This window comes from Trachurus japonicus, chromosome 9 (genome assembly GCF_045865225.1).
Source record: "Trachurus japonicus isolate A0001 chromosome 9, Traja_1.0".
NCBI classification, from domain to species: domain Eukaryota; kingdom Metazoa; phylum Chordata; class Actinopteri; order Carangiformes; family Carangidae; genus Trachurus; species Trachurus japonicus.
The window spans coordinates 12,380,301-12,400,932 of NC_140915.1; the positions used below are offsets into that span (position 1 = coordinate 12,380,301).

Genomic DNA, 20,632 nt, shown 5'->3' on the forward strand with positions numbered 1-20,632 from the left:
TTAAAATCAAGGAAGGAGTGTGGTTATATTTAGATGCACACTAACATTAAACAATAAGATTCAATTCCCTCATTAATAAGCAAAGTTGTTTAGTGGGATTTAAGAAATTGGAAAGTGGAAAATAACAAATAGAAATCTGAAGACCTACTGTACCTATTTTCATAATATATTTATTTAATTAACACTTTATTTTTTGTAAAGCTGCTGTGAGGTAATGAGAGTCGATGTTTATTTTCTACCTGTGCCTTTGTCCTGCTGACAATCATGAGAAAAAACAAAGAAACAGCTTTTTTTGTAAAATACTTTGGTGATTTATTTTCTCCAGATTCAGCACTTTGTTTGGAAATAAAGATATTGTCGTTGATGAAGCCAAGACAGATTTCTTTGAACGTCAAAACATGAACATGTATATAAATCTTCCCTTTTACCTGAGGTGACCTCATTATGTTACCTTTTCGAAACATGGATCAAAGTTAAGTCCAAAATCTTAAGACTTTTAGCTTCAGCTTCATTGTTTTCTTATGTTTTTCACATCGTTTGGAGGAGCAGGATTAATCCGCTCAGCCTCTGGAAGTGGGGCCCGTACTTACTTTGGCTGGACGATTTCCACTGAAATCCACAGAGGCTCACATTATTCGTCGAAAGGGGGACACAATCCAGTTTTCAAAGAGCCTTTTTTTTTTTTTTGCCCACCCCCCCTCATGAGAAATACCAGAAAACACAAGGTCTGTAAGCACGGCCCTGCTCGGTCCTCGCTGGCATGAAACTCCTCCCTGGATCACATGTAAGAAGGGGGGAAAGGTTCAGGATCTACTATATGCCATCGCATCATGATAGTGGTTATTTTATTTAGTCAGGACAAGTTGCAGGACCTCTGAATGGACTTTGGCACTTGCTACAGATAGACTGGTAAGAAGCTTAGTTATTATTTCTTCAGATTTTAAGCAACTGTAATTCTGTATCATGTTTACTGGGAAAAATCTGACTGCTGCCTTGAGTATTTTTAGGAAATCTCCAAATAATAGATTGATAGGTTTCTGCTAGACGCTGCTGTAGGTTAAAACATGTCATTACTCAGCTTCTCCTTACTCTGCTGATTGCAAAGAATCTAATAGCATTAATCATACACATGGGAACTCCAGATTCAAAGCACAGGTAGTATCCTGTGTCCTGTCACTGCTGTGGATGCATGATGGTCAATAATTTCTGAATGCACCTACATAATAATGATTTAGCTTTATATAGAATAATACAAATGGTATTCTTTGAGATCATATGTTTGTTTGTGTCCATGTGGCATCTCAACTGATCTCTTGCATAATCAAATCAGATTTTCCATGCTGTTTTTATTGGCCTTGCCAAGTGAAAGCGAAGCATCGCAGTGACCTGAGTGGCGTCATACGGCGTTGAGCTGTCTGCCCATAGCCCCCGAGGTCGATAAAGGGAGTTCTGTCTGCCAAACACTGCCGAGCTTTTTTCACTCAGCAAAAGTCAAGAGAAAAACTCTGGAGAGGCATTTGACTGCTCATGTGGAAGCCAGCTCCAGTCATGTGCTCGTCCCTCTCTGATCATTGACTAATGAGTGGGGAGTCATGACGTCCCGTTATGCCCGTGTGAACCAACAGGCATCTGCCCACGGGCCCCAAATTCACTTCATATCAGTTGGTTCTACATAATTTGATTAACAGCAGATTTGTTAGTGGAATAAAGGTCCCTCCATCTTTTTACCACGGTCTTAAAAACAGACCAAATCCAGTCTTAAGACCTTAGCAGTTTTACTTTAAATTGGGTCTGTTGCCGTTTGAAAATATTCATCAAACTGCTTCAATTTTCCAAGTTTCAAGTTATTTATACTACCTAAAAAATATGGCATTCTTCTATTAATTTTAATATTATTAAGTATTATATTGACATTATTGCTTCATTGTTATTATGTACATGTTTCAAGTTTTTTTAACTTTGATCTGAGCTGTGCTGAACTATATGTGGACACGGCCAACACTGAGTCTACTCAGGTTTCTGTATTAACTGTATAAAAGATAATTACCCTTATATTAAGACCAAGGATAAAAACAAAAAAAAGGAACGATTTGTGAAATATTAGGCTGCAAAACAAAATTGTTACAAAACTGTAGTAATTACTATTGTAGTAAAGGAAGGCAGTTTTGGAGGTGTACCACATGGCAAGACTTATATTTTATGAATATGTGAATGCAATTTAACGCTGCACCCAGTAATTATTTTCATTCTCAAGCGGTCTGACAGTGTTTAGTCTATAAAATGAAAGAAAATAGTCCTAAAATCCTCACCATTATTCCTCAAAACTGCAGTAAACATGTTCACATCTTAGTTTTTTTCTGACAACAATATTTACTATCGAGACTGGTAGAAATTATTCACATAATGATCAGTTTGATTAATCAGCTAATCATTTCTGCTATAAAGTTGGCCTACTGGTTGGTAGCCCTTTCTCGCTTAGAGGAAGTTTCTCTGCTAAGTTTTATGGTTAGGTTTGGTTTGGTTTGGTTTGGTTTGGTTTGGTAGGCTACATGATGCATCAAAACCAGCGAAGCATTGTACTGTGAGTCCAACTCTGTGGCAGGTTGAGCACTCAGCTGCACAATGGCTGAATGGGACTACGACTATCTGATCAAGCTGCTGGCTCTGGGAGACTCTGGGGTGGGGAAGACCACCTTCCTCTACAGGTACACCGACAACAAGTTCAACCGCAAGTTCACGACCACAGTGGGCATTGACTTCAGGGAAAAGAGAGTGGTGAGTGAAAGAAGACCTTTATGGACACAGATAAGGCCTAAAATGCATTTTTAATCTGTTATTTAAAGATTTTATTAAAATTTTGTGTGGATTATTGTGGTTTGTGTTTTGGATCAGATGTACACAGGGACAGGTGCTGATGGGACGACTGAGAGGAACTTCAAAGTCCACCTTCAGCTCTGGGACACAGCAGGACAAGAGAGGTAAAGCTAACCTCATGTTCATGTTATATTTGACTTTATATACAGTACCTGTTTATTCAAAACCCTCATGTATAGGAGTAGTGAAATATCTTCCTCTGGTGTTTGGTGCTACTGTATTAGTAAACACTGTTATCCTTTACTGCCAATATATTCAAAGCTGGGGCAGAAAGAAACGTATTGACGAGGATTAGCAAATTATCCTTCAAACAAATAATCAGAATAATTCAAGAAAATGCTGTAATCACAAAAAAAGTCTCAAAAGAGTTCCTTTAAATGCGACTTAACTCTGAACTGGTTGTTGTACCAAATGAAAACCCACCTCCACTCAAGTCTTCTGATGCTCTCACCAACACAGTGCACCACACTGTAATCACCATATATGATTAAGTCTGAATTTGTATTTTAGTTTTGTATTCATTTCCTCTTAAACAAAGGGGAAGTCACTCTTCACTGAAATGCCGACAACTCAGATCTGAGGACATCCCAGTCCATGAAAGAACCACTGGTTTAATCTGTTTAACAAAGCTGTAGATTGTTATAAGTAAAGTATTACAAAATACATAAAAATAACTTGTTTGACATAGTTAACAGGTAAATACAGCAACATAAAAAGTGCAATGCAGTAAAGATCAAATCCCCAAGAAAAGCGCAAGTATCTTGAAATTGTACCCAAGTCCATTCTCATGATTGTTGACGAACTTTCATGTCAACCGGACCGTCAGTTGTTGGGATTTTCCATTCTGGACCAAATGGTTGACTGGTAGCTGATTTGTAGCGTGGTTAAAAACCTCATCATGGGCGTTTCATGCTGAAAAATAGGGATGTCCCGATCACATTTTTTTGCCCCCGAGTCCGAGTCCGAGTCATTTGACTTTGGCAATGCAGTAAAGTTTTTAATGTAGATCAACTGTATCATCCCACTATTTTTCTGTTCTTTGTGCTCTACTAGGGATGTAACAATATCACAATCTCACAATAATACTCTACCTCAATAACAAGCCCATGACATTTATTGCAGTATTGTAAGACATGCCATGATATCAAACTCTCAATGTATATTAGCACAGTAGCTCCACAGTATAATATTAATGCCGTTATCCATAAGTCAACAACAAGAACATTTGGTCAAAAATAAAATAGCTTATCATGTCTTTCTCAATCACCAGCCTCTCTCCCCTGATCCCACCCTCTCCTGCCTGTCGCCACAGACCATGCACAAAACACAAGCACGCTGCACCGAATGCGCGTCGCTTTGGGTAATGAGCGCACATGACGAATGTCTACAGTAAAAGTAATACATCTGAACGCCCCCCATGCGGCCCGTCTTCGCTTTAGACAGATAGGAAAACCCTGACATGTAGATATGTAATATATCCGATTCCTGATCGGGATGTAACGTCCGATTCCGATCGAGTCTGAAACCAAGTGATCAACCCCGATTTCCGATCACGTGATCGGATCGGGACATCCCTACTGAAAAACAAAGGCTGCTCATCTGTTTTCAGGTTCCGCAGCCTCACCACAGCTTTCTTCAGAGATGCCATGGGTTTCCTGCTGATGTTCGACCTGACCAATCAGCAAAGTTTCCTCAACGTCAGGAACTGGATGAGTATGTGCGGCCTCAGCAGTCTGCTCTGCTGCGGATCAATACGCTTTTTGGATCAATGTTTTCTCTCCTTACTCGCCACTGAGAGCGAGATGCAAAGTCGCCTTTGTCAGTGCTAACCTTGACTAAGGGAGTTTCTGAGCAGACTTTCAAGTTCACTCATGCATGTCAATTTGCATTACATGGGTTTTAAATGACTCCCTTTGTGTTCAGGTCAGCTACAGGCCAACGCGTACTGTGACAGTCCGGATATCGTGTTGGTGGGCACCAAGGCCGACCTCAGAGACATCAGGGATGTTCACGGCAGGCAGGCCAGAGATCTGGCCGACAGATACGGGTGAGGCTCAGAGTCTGTGCTATTGTTTGTCAGTTATGTTAAATATGTGAGTTATGTTAAAGGAAGGGTGTGAGATGAGATGAATATCACTCAAGTTGTGTCAATTTCCTCTTTTCGTTTTGAGGAGCTGACACAAATCGACAACTCTTTGACCCACGTTTCTCTGATCATTTACTGAAATGTTTCCCCAGATCCTGTTGAAAGACATGGATCAAATTTAGAGCGAAGAAATATTTGTAACTGTTCCCACATCTGAGCTACAAACACATGACAGAGGAAAGACATCATGCTTCCCCTGATGCTTTCTGTGTAAAGCATTTTAGGATCAATACATCTCAGCAGTAGATATTGACACAGAGTTGGCTTAGTCATGTGACACAAAATTTACCAAATGTCTTTATTTTCCCTCTTTTATCTACATTTCTACCATGGTTTGCCTTTGTAACTTTGGCGCAGAGTCTCTATATTTATCTTCAAAGGAGTCCAATCAAAAGGGTCAAAGATTATTCAGTATTTTCGGGGCTTGTGCACAAAATGGGGTCAACGAGGTGACATGAATTAAATAAACTTGTGTAATTATTTCATGTATTACTTATTATCGCCTCCTTCATTTTAGGATTGGTTTTTTAAATTAATTACGTATAATATTTTGAAAAAAACGTCTTTGTAATTTGATGAACGCTGCCCTCTAGCACTAGTTCACCACAGGATGGTGCTACTGAGCCGTTTTCACCCCTGCTGCTCCTGGATCTGTTGTTAGGACAACACAACTGAAAATAATCATCAGATAAACCACAATCACATTGATTATTAGTTGCACTTCTTTACAGAATCGTTAAAAATCCACCCAGCTATTTACAACATAGATATAATGATATAACATAATAATACAGTTTGCATTATTTACAGTTTTGATACTTCCAATACATTATATTTCTACTTTTTAATGCAGTACAACATGCATAATGTAGATTCTTCCTCGACCACCACCTCAATAACTCCTCTTTCTGTTTACCTCAGCATCCCCTACTTTGAGACGAGTGCAGTGACGGGCGTTGAGGTGGACCAGGCCGTGACCGCCCTGCTGGGCCTGGTGATGAAGAGGATGGAGCGCAGCACATACGGCGGCGGCCCGGGCCCTGAACCCAACGGCAGCTTCGCCGCCAGCCACGAAGTACAGGAGGCTCCAGTGAGGAGGAGGTGCGCCTGCTGATCTCTCCACCTCCAGCAGCCACTTTTCACACCTGCCCTGCCGAGTGACACTGCAGTTTGAGATGCCACTGTTTTATTGGGGCTTGACTACAAGGTGACTGCTAGGTAAGGCAGACGATCAGCCGACAATCGACTAAAAATATGATCTATACTTCACACGTCTGTTTCACTTAAAGCAATATTGTTATCACAGTGTAAATTCTCTCTCAATATCTTCTATTTATTCATCACATATGAGAAAAAGGAAGGACAGGAGGAGTAAAAGTTGTTTATAGAAACTGAATATAGGTGTAAAAATGTTTTAACTGTGTTTCTACAGTAAGGGTGAAAAACAATGAAACTACAAAAAGAAAGGCCTCAGAAGGATTTACAGTCAATTTGTTAATCCGTCCATTTTATGCAGGTCCAAGTCGAATAATTAATTCAGTATATCATAGTAGTTATGGCTATATGCTGGCGATATTATCCATATTGGTTTTTCCACCATATTTTCATAATTTTATGACTTGTCCATATTATATTTTATGTGCTATTAAAGGATATTACAAAGTCTCAGATTTATATGTAAGAACTCAGCAGGATCCCTTTTTTAAAGACACACACACACACAAAATCATCTTCAAATGAGTCATGTCCGAGAAAAATACTGTTTTTATTTGACACATTGAGGCATTGATGGAAGGAGTATGCAGGCACATAACGTATATTTATCATGGAGTATAATCTAAAAACATTTAAGACATGGTTACATTTCTTATATGGATGATCGTTTTTGTTTAAGAACAACCAAGATAGCACAGTCCCTTACATGATTTATGACTTTTATACGACATGTACATAAGCAGCCAAGCTTTTTTATGCATTATGGAACGAAGTTGCCATGCAGATCGAACACAAGTACAAGAATGTTAAAGGGTTGTTGGAATGAGTCCTGTATAGTGCTGCATTTAGAATAAAGACAATTTATGTTAAGATTATGTATGTCACTGTCTGGTCATTTTAATGTAACACACAAAAAGCTATACCAGTTTTCTGACTGGAATTACGATCATCACAGACTTTGATAGCTTCATTATCGCTTTGACACATTCTACACAATGATCTTAAAAAATTAAGAGAAACTCTTTTGGGAGAAGGAAAATGTCTATCATTCATGTCAGTGCCAGTGCATTTTTCAAACAAACCATAACTACAGGAGCACATTCATGGAGTCACAAATAAATTCCACCACATTACTTTGGCTGAAGCCAAAAAAAAAGAAAAAGAAGAAAATGTTAAAAAATAAAAAAAAATCTTTGTGCCACAAAAAGTGAAATTCAGAAATTCAACAAAGGGATATTCCATTTGCCTGCAATACTTAGTGTGAGTTGCCATCATACAGCTTCGAAAATCCCAAATTGATCTGTACCAAGGTAACATCGCCCCTTTGAACACATGTCTTTGGTGTACAACACATTCCTAATGGAGGGACTAAATCATTCTTAAATGAACACATCTATGACATCAATTCGGTGGCCTCAGATTTTCATGGCTGTTGTGGTGACTGCACTGTGATTTAGAGACGAGACACATAAGTTAACTATCTGAAATGTTAATCTTGCCTAACGACACAAGACAAAAAAACGCTTTGTGTGTGGGACAGGATGGCGAGCAAATTGCCTGCCTTGCCAAATCTGAATGAGCACAAAAGCACACACAACATCTGGGGAGTGTGAATGACTGCATTGCTCTGTGTACTAAACATCAGCCGAAGCCAGAATTTGAAACAAGGAGCACATGTTGCAGAGTCATGAGACGGTCATATGGCCAGCTTGCACTGTTTGGGCCTGGTCGTCTTCAACCCTGTATCCACCAGTCTGCTTCAGTCTGGTATGATGGGGTGGACTGTTTTTGAAAACCCAAGATTATCTACACTTATAAAAAATAAAGCTTGTTCATTTTTAAGTTGATCTGTAGAGGTTTGGTCCCATGTGGAATATAGCAGTAGGTTTCTTTTATTATAGCCTTCAAACATCTGTCATACAAAGACACTGGTGATATTCATGAGGAATACACCATCAGGAATACAAACAATAGCAAATAACTAAATTTTACCCTCAAAACAATCTTCAGAAAAAGGTTGTATAAAACTAGCCTAAAAGATTCGTTAGTGCCTTACATGCAATGTCATTTAAATGGTTCATGCTTTTTTTTTATACAAGATGCAATAAGTCATATAACATTCATTAATTTCCGTTTTATGTCACAAATACTGGAACTGATATGGTTACATGATGAATAAATAACTTTCCCCCAGTTCATCAAAAGCTCTATAATAAATAGTGTAGGCCTACTCTCTGTTTTTGTGTAGTGGTAAACCTCAAAATCAGTTGTTGTATATTGAATAATTGAAGAAACTGTCCCAAATGTCACATTTCCTGATGTTTTTAGCCATGCTAGCGCCATGATTTAGGTCACAAAATGGTCTTAATCTGCTACCCTGTGGTCAAACATTGCACTTTTGTCTCATTATTGGTAAGTTATTGAAAAATTTACCCAAGCCATTTGTCACTGATTCAAGGGCTTTGTTTTCTGGAGACTGTTGCAGCTGTTCGTAAGTTCACACTTAACTTGTGTTTACTGTGAGTGGATATTTATGCACCACTAGAACAGGTTTTGCCACAAAAACTAGTTCCTATGTAAATATTAATCAGTTATTTACACCAACTAAACTGCTGGGTGTAGCTGTCGCAAAGCTAACAGAACTAGCTGATGCAGCTAACATTAGCTTGCAGATACATAAACCTGTTACCAGACTGAAGATTAAAAGTGATAATATAGAAAATTTGGTTCAAAAGTCTGTTATCACACTGTTCAATAATGTGAACTTGAGAAATTTTAAATTACATTTCACAAAAATAACACTATAGCTCAAATTACAAAATGTTATGTTGGTAACGTTGCACTTGATGGCCAAATAGCAGTTTGGCTAGCATAATTGAATATTTAGAAATCATGCTAATCTGCATGAATACTATTAACTCTCAAACATAAACATATTTTTTTATGTATGCAAATAAATAAACAAAGTCATATCTAACTACATTTACAAACGACTGACAGTTGTTTATCTCCACAAAACGTTTGGAAGTTGTGTTGTAACATTAGCTCTGTCATTAACAACGTTTTTAAAAGTTAAGATATTGGGTTTTAAAGGGAAATAGTGTTTTTGTTAGACTCAATTGAGAAGATTAATACCACTCTCATGTATGTTCAGTGTGAAACTGGAGCGAGCAGCTAGTTAGCTTAGCTTAGCTTAGCACAAAAAGTGCCTAGTCCTAGCTCTTTCCAAAAGTAGCAAATTCCACCAACCCGCACCTTTAAACTAAGCCCATTGATTCACAAGCTCTACCTAATTAATTTATAATCTGTACAAAAAATGTGTGTAATAATGACAAGCTGTGGTTGATAAAGAACAAAAATACAACAAAATGAAACATCTGGCCCTATGCCTGTCTGTCCCATAAGCTTCAAATGCAGCACATCTGCACAAATGGTCCAGATGTGGACACAGCTTCTGTTTTATGTGGGTCAAGGCGAATATTAAGCAAGAATTATCTTGCTGCCAGCATTACTAGTTATTTGACAGCAGCAGCGACTCCCTGAAGTCTTGTTGTCACCATAAGATTAAAACCAGATTGAGCAACCCACAAGATTAAAAATAAATAAGTTGATTAGAATTTAGGAGGAACTTCATGCACAAACCTAGGAATGGATTTTTACGAATAGCCAACAACCTCAGTCCCAGTTTGTTACTCTAATGTCCCGACATTACATCACAAAACAAAGTGAAAAATAAATATCTGGAAAAACCCAGAAGGTTCAATGAAACCATCAAAACTTTCAAGAAACGTCAACGCCAGGCTCAATTTGTGCAACATGAGCCAAACTTTAAAAATGTCACTACTGCTACTGGTATTACGGTACTTTAGATTATTTTTGAAATTTTATTTCTGAAAAAAACAAAACAATATAAATATCCCATTTGAGTTATAAGGAGATACTATGTGATTTCCATCTTACCGGACAGGAAGAGTAGCAACCCGAGGAAACAGGTTGAAAAAAGTGTTTTTGAAATCTAATTGTATATTTAATATTTAGTCCACAGCATGATTATCATGCTGTGGACTAAATATTATCTTTGATTATCTTCCAGCATCAGAAAACCAGCAGTAAGTGTCATTAAGTTGATTCAAAGATAGAAGGGTTTTTATGTGTTTTTGAAAAACTGCATCTCTGCGACTTGAATGTAACCGCTAGCGTGGCTGTAGACTTGTACTCTTATAGGAAGGTATTTCAAAATGTCAGATTCAGTTTCAGAACCTAATGTAGGTGTAATGAGCACATGCTTTCTCCTTCCTGACCATGAATTTTATGGCTTGTTGTTGGAATGTTGATTGTTATTCCAAAAATTTGAAGAATCTCAACAAAATTTGAAGTGGACAGTCATACTGTCGACAGAGAATAAAAGACACACCAGTATATCATATGTGTGTGTGTGTGTGTGTGTGTGTATATCTCTCTCTATATATCTAAATACATATGTGGAGATATATAGTAGGCTACAGTCTTGTAAACATATACCATCTTCCAGAGCAGTGCAGATTGTCTGACACCTCTTGGGGGGCGGGGGAAAGGCCTGAAAACAGGAACTGCACCTCTGTTGAGGCATTGAATCTGATTACAAAAAAACACTGATCTAACTCCTTCCCTGAGATTGGGCAGTGATTTCAGTGTACAGAATCAGTATACTGTTGTAGAAGGCGATAAATCTATCAATACTGTATTAAACAGAACTGGAAGATTCAACTCTCTGAATATCCCCTGCGGACTCCAGTTAAAATGGACGTTTGTTCTCGTTCAAGCTGTTTAGCCACGGCCAGCAGCCATGCAAAGGAGACTAATGGAAGCAACTGAGCAGCATAAAAAAAAAATCCTAACTGTACTGAACACAACAATATACCGAATGGGTCTGTGATCGATATCACGGGTGAGCCTGACATCTTCATGTGAAATCGCAGCGTGACGTGAGTCTATGTCGGGAGATTGAGGATGTCATAAATTGCCTTAACACTTATCATGCAATGTGGGGGTCACAACAGAAGTTTTGAACTGAGCCGATGTATCTGGGTCACGGGCTGTGGAGTCAACCTCTTAAACCATCCAACACTCATTGCGTGTCTAAGCGGTGCAGTGCGTCAGACTGAGTTTGGTCACGCCTTCCCTGTGCATCTTGTAGAGCAGCTTGAACTCGCTGGGCAGCTGGTGAGTCTCCTGCCACTTGGTGGTGAATTTGGTCCCTTTCTTGTCGTAGTAGTGGTAAGGCAGCTCCTTGCCCGTGTTCGGGTCCCAGCCGAAGGGCCAGAAGCCGTACAGATGGATCTCGTCGCACATGGCGTAGGCCAGCGTGTACATGAGGATTCCAGTGCTGAGACGCTTGGGAGAGAGGTTTTTAGTCTTCCAGTACCTGTGTGGGAAAAGACAAATAAGCATCAGTGAAACCCAGACAACTCTAATTTTCCAAAGTGTGGAATATCCTGACGAATCTCTTCTGTAGCTTTAATGCTGATGCGTTGGGCATTGAGCAGTGATGCCCAGCCTTTGTCTTTTATATTTATTGATGGCATAAATGTAGCCAAATGCAATATATTGAGTCTAAAAAGGGCTGAAATCAGCATGTGAAACGTTTTCAATCCCTGATGTGTTATGTTTTTTTTTGTTCTGAACACCACTTGTAATTACATTATCATTTGTATGTGGTCGCATTGATAAAAGAAGGTTGAGACTCTGCACTGTTGACATTTCCAAAGTATTATGTTCAATGGAAACACTCCAGCCTCTGCTCTATGACAAACACCGCTGTATCTCTGCACAGCATGAATAAAGTTTTTGATTTCAGAGGTTTCTGTCACTCAGCCATACTTTTCATTCCAACTTGCTGTGGTTGAAAACAGTTCTACATATTCCACATGCCCCTCGATTTGTTGATGGTGGTTATTGCCAGTGATGGAAGAATCTTGTACTTAAGTAAAAGTAGACACATTCCCACGGTGTAAAACATGCACCATAATGCTAACAGCTCTGCGCTGCACTTAGCAAATAATCAATAAGATCAGTGCACTTACTTGTTGACATCATGCATGATGTTTCCTGGCCAGGCTAGTTCGACCTTCAGCTGACCCTTGTGCTCCACAAAGAAGTCCACCAGGGTCCTGGTCACTGTGGCTGAGGTGTGGAGGAAGAAGGCGGGGATCCACAGGATGGCTCCCTCCAGCTTCTTCAGGTTCAAGAAGAAATTATTCCTGTCTTGGATGGTCAGCAGGTTGTTGTAGTACCTCTCCAGGATGCTGGGGTTGAAGGTGGTCAGGTTGGTCTTCCTGCCCACGTCCTTGGAGTAAACCTCCGTCGGGGCGAAGTTACAGCGGAAGACAAAGTCAGCCTGGTCGATCTCCGGGCCGCAGTGGCTGCCCGTCAGGATGCCGCTGTTCCCCACCACGGCGCACATGCTGTAGTGCTTGTTGAGGATCGGAGAGATTTCCGGGAGCAGGGATTTGAAGTTGTTGCTGATGGAGAAGACGTACTTGTGGCTGGAGTAGTCGAAGTGCATCAGCTGGCCGACGCGCACGCTGTTCTTCGTCAGGGAAAAGTTGTTGGGAATGTCGATGAAGCTGAAGATGTCTTTCCTGGAAAAACAAAAACACTTAAGTCCATCTCAATCAAAGTTAAATATAGACAAGTGTGGTGCAACCACAAGATGTGAGTGCATTAGTACAGAACCATCATTTATGTTTACAGTTTTTCTCGATTGTTTACACGCATTTTCTGAAAGCATGCCTCATACTCTCAGAACTCTACACACAAATCCAAAAACACACACGCAATGGGCAAAACCCTTAACTTCTCCTGCAAAATTAAACTTTACATTCAAAACAATGTTATTTATTCTCAAATGCTATTTTAGTCTCAAATGACACACACAAACCATCATATGAATAGACATTTATAAGAACCAGTTGAACACTGATGTGCTCAGTATAAAACACTAGCACTACCATTTCTGTGTAAACAATTGAGAAAAACTGTAAGTTGTCAATGACAGAGTTCCAGGATTGGAGACTTTGATTCCCAAACATCTGCTTTGACAGAGCAAACCTAGGCCTCACTAGATAAAACAAACAAAAAAAAAGAACAAAAGACTTAAAATCTCTTACCTCTGCCGATAAAACGCAGTCTTGTTGAACTTCCATTTAGACGGTTTTCCTTGAAGCTCTTCATTCAGCGCGTTGGTTAATGGGATGAAGGAAGGGTCCAGGAAATTCATGGCAAATTGAGACCTGAAAACAACAGTGTGTTGAAAATGGATGTACCAAACAACTTGTGTCCATGATGGTCTTGTCCTCTTCTTGATTATTGACCAATTATAATAAGCTACATCATTATCCATGTTGTATTTACACAGAGTGTTTTTTACATCACTGTTGAGCCTACGTGTTGATCAAGTGTGTTCATGTGGGTCACATCATGTAAACAACACAGATCTTGAAACTAACAGTGATGAAGGAAGAATTCAGATCCAATATGTAAAATGTAAATGCCATAAATATAAATATTTGATTAAAAAAAAAAGAAGAAGTCAGAAATGGTTTTATCTACAAATCCAAAGTTAAACAGCACCTGTTATGTCCATCCAATAGCACCAGCCTCAAAATAATAACAATAATATATCAGCAAATTATCAAAATTTTCCACTCGAACTATAACATTTTTGTAATTTTTTGTCATTTAAATAACATAAGTAAAGTGGTTTGATCCTTTCATATATCACAAAACTAATATCTTGTTTTATTTTCCTCTGAAGTGGCCTATATGATATAGTTTAATATGGAAATACTCATGTACCTCAGAACTGCACTTGAGTATTTCACTGTCTCCTGAGCCACAAAACCTGGATGTGATGTTGACAATGATGCACAGGTTCACATAAGGCACAATGATATCTAATATCTTCTATTTTATATAAGTTAACCCCCTTATAAAGTATAAATAATATCTTTGCCTTCAGGCTTTCAGGACAGCTCAGTGTTTGATTGACAGGAAGCATATGCCCCAGATGTGTAAAACACTCAGTGCATCACATCCAGGTTGAATCATGCCTGCTCTGAAAAGGCCTCACTCCTCACTGTTTATATTTTTTTCATTTTTTATTTTTTCTTACCACCACCACCACCAGCACTGATCCGATCTGCACCTTCACCACATAACCTACCTACCATCTCTGCTTTAAAATAATAAAAACCCACTCACCTAAATCCTGCATGAAACATAATCCTCGGGCCTCCCATGTAATATTTGGAGGAGGTGAAGAGGCTGTCTTTCCTCAGGGACACATAGCTGATGAGCGACAATATGAGCACGGCGACGCACAGGATAACCAAACCCAGGGCCTTGGCGATGCGGACCATCTTGGGAGCGTTTTCATTCCCTGTGTGTAGCTGCAGCAGCGAGGCGTTGGCCTATTATAATGTTGTCATCATGGTCATGGACCGCACACTGTTGCTGCTGCTGCCTGCCTGCCTGCGGGATACAGACACACACACAAACACACATACACCGGCACTCGTTGTCGTCGTCGGCTCATATAATGGTATAAAATGGACGGCTGGTGGTGGTAGTCGGCTGCATGGTGGTGAAGGAGCAGAGGAAAAAGATGCCGCGGCGGCTCGATCTACTCTCATTCCTCCGCCTGCTGCTGCTGCTGCTGCTGCTGCTGCTGCTGCTGCTGCCTGCGACTCTCACTCTCCCCTCCACAGCTTTAATCAAGGAGATGGAGCAGAGAAATGCGTGTCAACACATCCAGCCAGCTACGAGACAAGCCCCCCCCACCACTCACCAACACCACCACCAGCACCAGCAGCAGCATCCACCTCCTCCGCCCACCCCCCAACCCTCAACCCCCTCCCTACCTCTTTCTATCTCTCTCTCTCTCACACATGCACACACACAGACGCACACACAGCTTCTGCGGCGCTCAGCATAATGGAAAAGCTTGTCCAGTAATAAATTGAATGGGGATAGAAATAGAGATGATGGAAGAGAGGGGAAAATAGAGAGATAGATAGATAGAGAGAGGCTTTAAAACAGGAAGAACAGACAGTCAAATCCACTAACCTGTGCCCCCTGATCTTTAATCTGAGCACTTTTAGGCCGGAGTGCAAAGTAAATAGGGAGGTGTTTAATTCTGTTGTATGCTCTTTTATAGCAGATAACTCGGTAGCGAAGCACAAAAAAGAAAAGAAAAAAGAAAGGTTGCCCAAATGTTGCAGCAGGATGGATCACCAGCTGGGCTGAAACTGAAACTGGGCCCTCGACTCCCAGGGGCCCAATAGGCCCCAAATTTACTCCATGTAATTTACCTAACCTACATAATCTGATCACTAATTTGTGACAAAGTAGATTTTTCGCCGGTAGAATTTCATGATATATTTAACATAGAAGAATAGATTATATTATTGAATGGCCCCATCACTAAATTTATGTATCGGTAGGCTGCAGTGTGGGAATAAAGGTTGAATTTAATTTATACAAATTGTCATAGCATTACTATTTATCGTACTAACGGAAATTTGCTTGGACACACTTTAATTTATAAGAAATTTCCATCACTGAAGTACAACATCAGCCTCTTCCTCTGCCATGTAAAAACATTGTGTTTTTAATTTAGTTTTAAGAGCGTAATTGTATACGATTCCATTGATATGGCAACCACCCATTCATTTCTTGATCGATACATCTATTAATTTGTTCAACTGATTGATTCAGTTTATGAAATGTGAGAAAACTGTGGGAGACACCCTCCATTACTCCCTGAGAAGATGACACACTCAAATTGATTTGTTTTGACTGATCAATAGTCGTATATTTCACTTTAAATAGGTAGCTAAACACAGACTGTTCCAGTTCAAAATGAAAATAAGGAGAAAACACACGATAGATAAAAACTATTTTCTTTTTATTTGGAAGAACTGTTTCTGAGCCTTCCAACATATTTCACGTTATATCAAATACAACACACATGTCGCATAATTCACAAAACATAAACTTTTTTCTTCTTTTTTACAAGTTATGTACATTTTTTTTAAACTTTCTTTTCTTTTCTTTTTTTTTTTACAGTTATCTCAGCTTATTTTGGTAAACACGAACATCCATTCAGTCACACATTTCAATGCACCCATGCATCTACAATCTGGTTTTAACACTACAATGTTATATATGTCACATTATAATTGTTTATGTACGTACGTAAACATACATTTGCTGTATATATGTATATAGCACTGAGTATAAAAACTGTTGTAAAAAAAAAAAAATTAAATTGAGGATGTTCTAGTGGTAGCTGGTATTCAACAGTGAGTTCACCTCGTGACTGATCCAGTAACAGTAAGATCTTCCTTGTGCTAGTTTTCCTGGAATGTGTCGAGCTTGGACACAAACAACCGTGGAGAGAAAGTGTTGGAAAAAGACATTCAGATGTATTGCTATTAAGCTGCCTATTAAGATTGCAATTTTCCATTTTGCATTATTATGATATGTTTAACAAACATATTTTAAAAAGTAACATTAAACTGACTCAACACAGGCACTTAATGATCAAAAACCTGTCACTTGGCACGCGTACTAAATATATGTAACGACAAGTGAGACACAGGTTTGCTCAAAAAAACATGGTGACCTTCTTAAAGCAGCTACAATTCAGAGAACAAACACACATCCTGCGTTTTACTGCACAACGGGGGACTCATCATTTTCTGCATTTGAGGAAGGAGGAGGGGAAGAAGGCTCCTTCGCCGTCACTTCCTGGCGAGCCGCAGACACTCTCTTCTCCACAGCTCATGTCCTCGCAGGAGTCCTCACTGTGAGAGAAGAGGAGGTCAGTCATACACAAAAACATACAATAAGTAAAAAAAATACACCCTCATGTAAGACGGAGCTATTGTCCTATAGAGGCGGCTGGTTCTGGTAGTGTTTTTCCTCACATTTCACTTCTTTGCTGATCAATCAAAGCATTACTGAGAGATTATGAAAGATGATCATCGGATAATTTCTCTGGAGAAGCTTCACCACTCTCTTAATCCCTGATAAATCACAGTGACCCATTAATTTTGGCGTTACAGGAGTGGAGTTACGAACAATCTTTGTCTGATTACAATCACCAGCTGCTGCAGCGAGCACAATAACCAAGCCAAACTTTTTAACGATAATCATTATCTTTAATCTTAGTGTAAATTAGCTACAGATGATCTAATCTGCTACTGGTGGTGTTCATTTAAACATCAAGAAGCTGCTACTTTTATATTCATCTTTGTTCTTGGCTGATTAAAAAAAAGAGTGAAGAATGAGTACAGTACATAAGAGGTTCAAGATGAAAAAAATCTAGGTTTTTGTTTTGATCAGGAATCAAATCCATAATGAAACCAGGTATTAGAAACCATCCCCACGTTGGTCACAATAAAAAATGCCTGGTGATAAAATGGAAAAGGTGGACTATTAACCTCTCGCTCTCGTCCCAGCTCCCCTCAGGAATAGTTGGCAGACCCGGGACGCTGAAGTGATTGGCCTGGAGATTCTGGGCCGTTCTCCTGGACACGATCCAAACCAGCTTCTTGTTGTCCGGTTTGTTACATTCACTCGAGCGGTACTCTTTCATGCACTGGGCCACAAGTTCCTTCCAGTGGAGCAGCTCAGCGTCACTGATCTGTGAAGACGACAAACAGGAAGCATCTGAGACGCTGCAGTCTTAAAAATACGCCGTCATCAACAAGTCATGTGTCACATTTTTCCACACACAGCACGTGAATCTGTTTCGACAGCGACAACATCGTGACACATTTTACAAATTCAACATGAGCATGACACAAAGCAAAGAAATATTAAAACAGGAAGAGAACTAATACCACAATGAGCACATACGAAACTTAGATGTTGCTCAACGTGCTATTCGTATGTCAAAATATGAATTATAAAAATCTTTCCATTTGGCAGCAAATTGAAAAAAAGTTTAGAGAAACATAAATCAAGTCTTGGTCATTTATCTGTAATATAAATAACACAATCGCTGCAAAGTTTAACATCAGACAGACACTATCGGAACACAACAGCAACAATGAGTTCATTCATTGTCACAAAATGTATCAGCCACAATTATCAGTTAATCATATAAGCCTTTTTCAAGCAAAACTGGGTTTTCTAGTCTTCTAGTATCTGCATATTTTAGTTTGAGCCAAGTCTTTCAAGAAAACAATACAATTACTGTAGTGTCTAATAACCTGAGATAGCAGATAATAACCCCCGACATTTTATACAACAAACAATTGAGTTTTTGCAACCTTTGCATCCCCACTAATGTTTACCTTTAAATATCTTTGGAATTGCTGGACAATCTTCAACAAGCCGATGGATTGGAGAGCTTCAAACTCCTGAGCAATGAGTGACAGTGCCAGCACTGATGGCTGTGAAAAACAAAAACAAATGGAGATTAATAAATACCTGGAATTAAAACGAAGGCTGCTATGCTGAGAATTTGTCGCCCTGAGAGCCGTTCTTACTTTTGCTTTAGAGAAAACAAGCCGGCATAGGCAGGCTTTTAGCTGGGCTTCCAGTCTCCCAATGCTTGGGAACTCCTCCCTTAAAATATAAAGGGAATCCTACTGTGATCCGCCAGTATAAACCTCATGCCAAGCAGAATCGATTTGACCAACTCCATGCAAACCGGAGCAATTCATCAGTAGTAACAACAACAACAAAAAAACTAAAGAAAATGAAATGTTTACCTTCCAGCGGGCAGGGATGTGAAGGCCGAGTAGTAGAGGTGTAGAAAGGTTAAGGCTGTCACCGCCTCAGGATCCACACTGAGCTTCTCCGAGATGATCTTCTCCATACGACAGAGGTCCGACACAGTAAACTTGCTTTGGCTGATGCGGATGAGTTCATGGGTGGGTGAGACATTGTTTTCCTCCTCGACCATTTTGGCTGCGATGTGAAGACAGCAGACGCCAATACAGGGCAAGTGTTTGGGCTGCACCTGTCACATTAACACAACAGTGATAAGTGTGAGTCAACGTCTCATGATTCAAGGTCAAACAAGGTTGTCGATGTTGCTGTTGCACTGCTGATAGGACCGTGCTTTAAAGCATGTAGACTGGGTTTACAAAACACAACTTTACACAAAAAAAATTCTAACCTTCATGATGGCGAGGAATCGGTCAAGCAAGTTGACAGCTTGAACGAATGTCTGGGCGCTGTAGCCAAAGAAACTGGTCAGACCCCACAGTTCCTCCACTCTGGCGTTTCTGCATTTTGCAGAGACTCCACTGTGGTTCTGAAAATGGACCATTGCATATTAAATGTGCATTAGTAAAAGAGAAAAAAAAGAAAAGAAAAAAAAAAAAGCATGCATTTCACTCAGCAAACCCATATGCAGGCGAAGACCGCCAAAAATGTAAAAGTAGGTCAGTGGGTTACCCCTGTGGAAGCCGACTCCATCAGCTTCAGCCCGGTCTCTCTGGGAAGAAAGTTGTACTCCTTAGCACAACATGACTTCAGCTCCTTCAGCAGAAAGCTGTCAACAGCCTGAAGATCCCTCATCCTGGAGAAAAACATTTTTCAGTGGTTTTGCATTGTGATCCAACCTCTTAAATCCAACAACAACCTACAGCTTCCCTACATTATAGAGTAGGGGGGAGAGCACATATAAATATGGTCGCCATAACCACACCTACTGGGTATCAGGTATCCTTTTAACCCCCCGCCCCCCCCACCCCCCCTCCTCTCTCTCTGCACATAGCGCACGTACTTTCAACCCCACAAACACCCCCACCCCGCCCAGAAACCTATACACTGATTCAATGCGAATAAAAGCAAAAAGAAAAGCATATAATTCAACAGTAATGAAATCATATTACAGAAAGACATGAGTTTTGGATAAATGTAAATATCTACTGAACAGAAACAGAAACTAGGTCAGACAAACAACCATCGCATTGACACACATATTTTAGAGGAAGTTGGATTAATCGATTCTATTAATGTTATCATAATTCCATAACTCCTCAGTGGAAAAATACAAAACATCCTCAGATGCCCCCAAAAAGTTGAACTGTTCACACAAACACAAGATAACATCCGTTAACCGACGCAGCTATTCTGCTAGCGTATAAACCAACTATCCGTCGTCTTTACCTTGGCCAGAATCCGCCGATGTGCAGGATTAATAACGGCACTGCAGCTTAATTACACCGCTTAGTTCTTCATGTTTCCATATTGAGAATGATAATAGGCGACAAATGTATATATAAAAAATAAATCAAGATCCCGATCTCCGCTGGAAAGAGCGTCCTCCCTGAATAAACAAACAACTGCTTGTAACGCTTGTAAACTACATTACCCATGGTGCAACGCTGGTAA

General features: G+C 39.8%; 3 protein-coding genes across 4 annotated transcripts; 1 reads left to right on the forward strand and 2 right to left on the reverse strand.

The window, feature by feature from the left end:
* Nucleotides 1–405: 405 nt before the first annotated feature.
* Nucleotides 406–7,110, forward strand: LOC146981030 (ras-related protein Rab-27B-like). The gene is made up of 6 exons (XM_085785956.1): nucleotides 406–909; nucleotides 2,603–2,775; nucleotides 2,893–2,978; nucleotides 4,484–4,587; nucleotides 4,798–4,921; nucleotides 5,942–7,110. Exons 2-6 carry the CDS (start codon nucleotides 2,623–2,625, stop codon nucleotides 6,132–6,134), a joined length of 660 nt encoding a protein of 219 aa, XP_085642082.1. The 5' UTR covers nucleotides 406–909; nucleotides 2,603–2,622; the 3' UTR covers nucleotides 6,135–7,110.
* Nucleotides 7,111–10,389: 3,279 nt separating this feature from the next.
* LOC146981031 (alpha-N-acetylneuraminate alpha-2,8-sialyltransferase ST8SIA3-like) lies at nucleotides 10,390–15,079 on the reverse strand. The gene is made up of 4 exons (XM_085785959.1): nucleotides 14,477–15,079; nucleotides 13,384–13,506; nucleotides 12,298–12,855; nucleotides 10,390–11,639 (listed from the first exon to the last, which is right to left on the reverse strand). Exons 1-4 carry the CDS (start codon nucleotides 14,632–14,634, stop codon nucleotides 11,354–11,356), a joined length of 1,125 nt encoding a protein of 374 aa, XP_085642085.1. The 5' UTR covers nucleotides 14,635–15,079; the 3' UTR covers nucleotides 10,390–11,353.
* Nucleotides 15,080–16,164: 1,085 nt separating this feature from the next.
* Nucleotides 16,165–20,589, reverse strand: LOC146981032 (cyclin-G2-like). Of its 2 annotated transcripts, XM_085785964.1 has the most exons (8): nucleotides 20,408–20,589; nucleotides 19,691–19,814; nucleotides 19,410–19,547; nucleotides 19,000–19,250; nucleotides 18,775–18,853; nucleotides 18,580–18,678; nucleotides 17,722–17,924; nucleotides 16,165–17,082 (listed from the first exon to the last, which is right to left on the reverse strand). In XM_085785964.1, exons 2-8 carry the CDS (start codon nucleotides 19,811–19,813, stop codon nucleotides 16,971–16,973), a joined length of 1,005 nt encoding a protein of 334 aa, XP_085642090.1. In that variant the 5' UTR covers nucleotide 19,814; nucleotides 20,408–20,589; the 3' UTR covers nucleotides 16,165–16,970. The 2 variants fall into 2 exon arrangements, with proteins under 2 accessions (XP_085642090.1, XP_085642089.1); XM_085785963.1 differs by lacking the exon at nucleotides 20,408–20,589 and having other exon boundaries at nucleotides 19,691–19,828.
* Nucleotides 20,590–20,632: the final 43 nt, after the last annotated feature.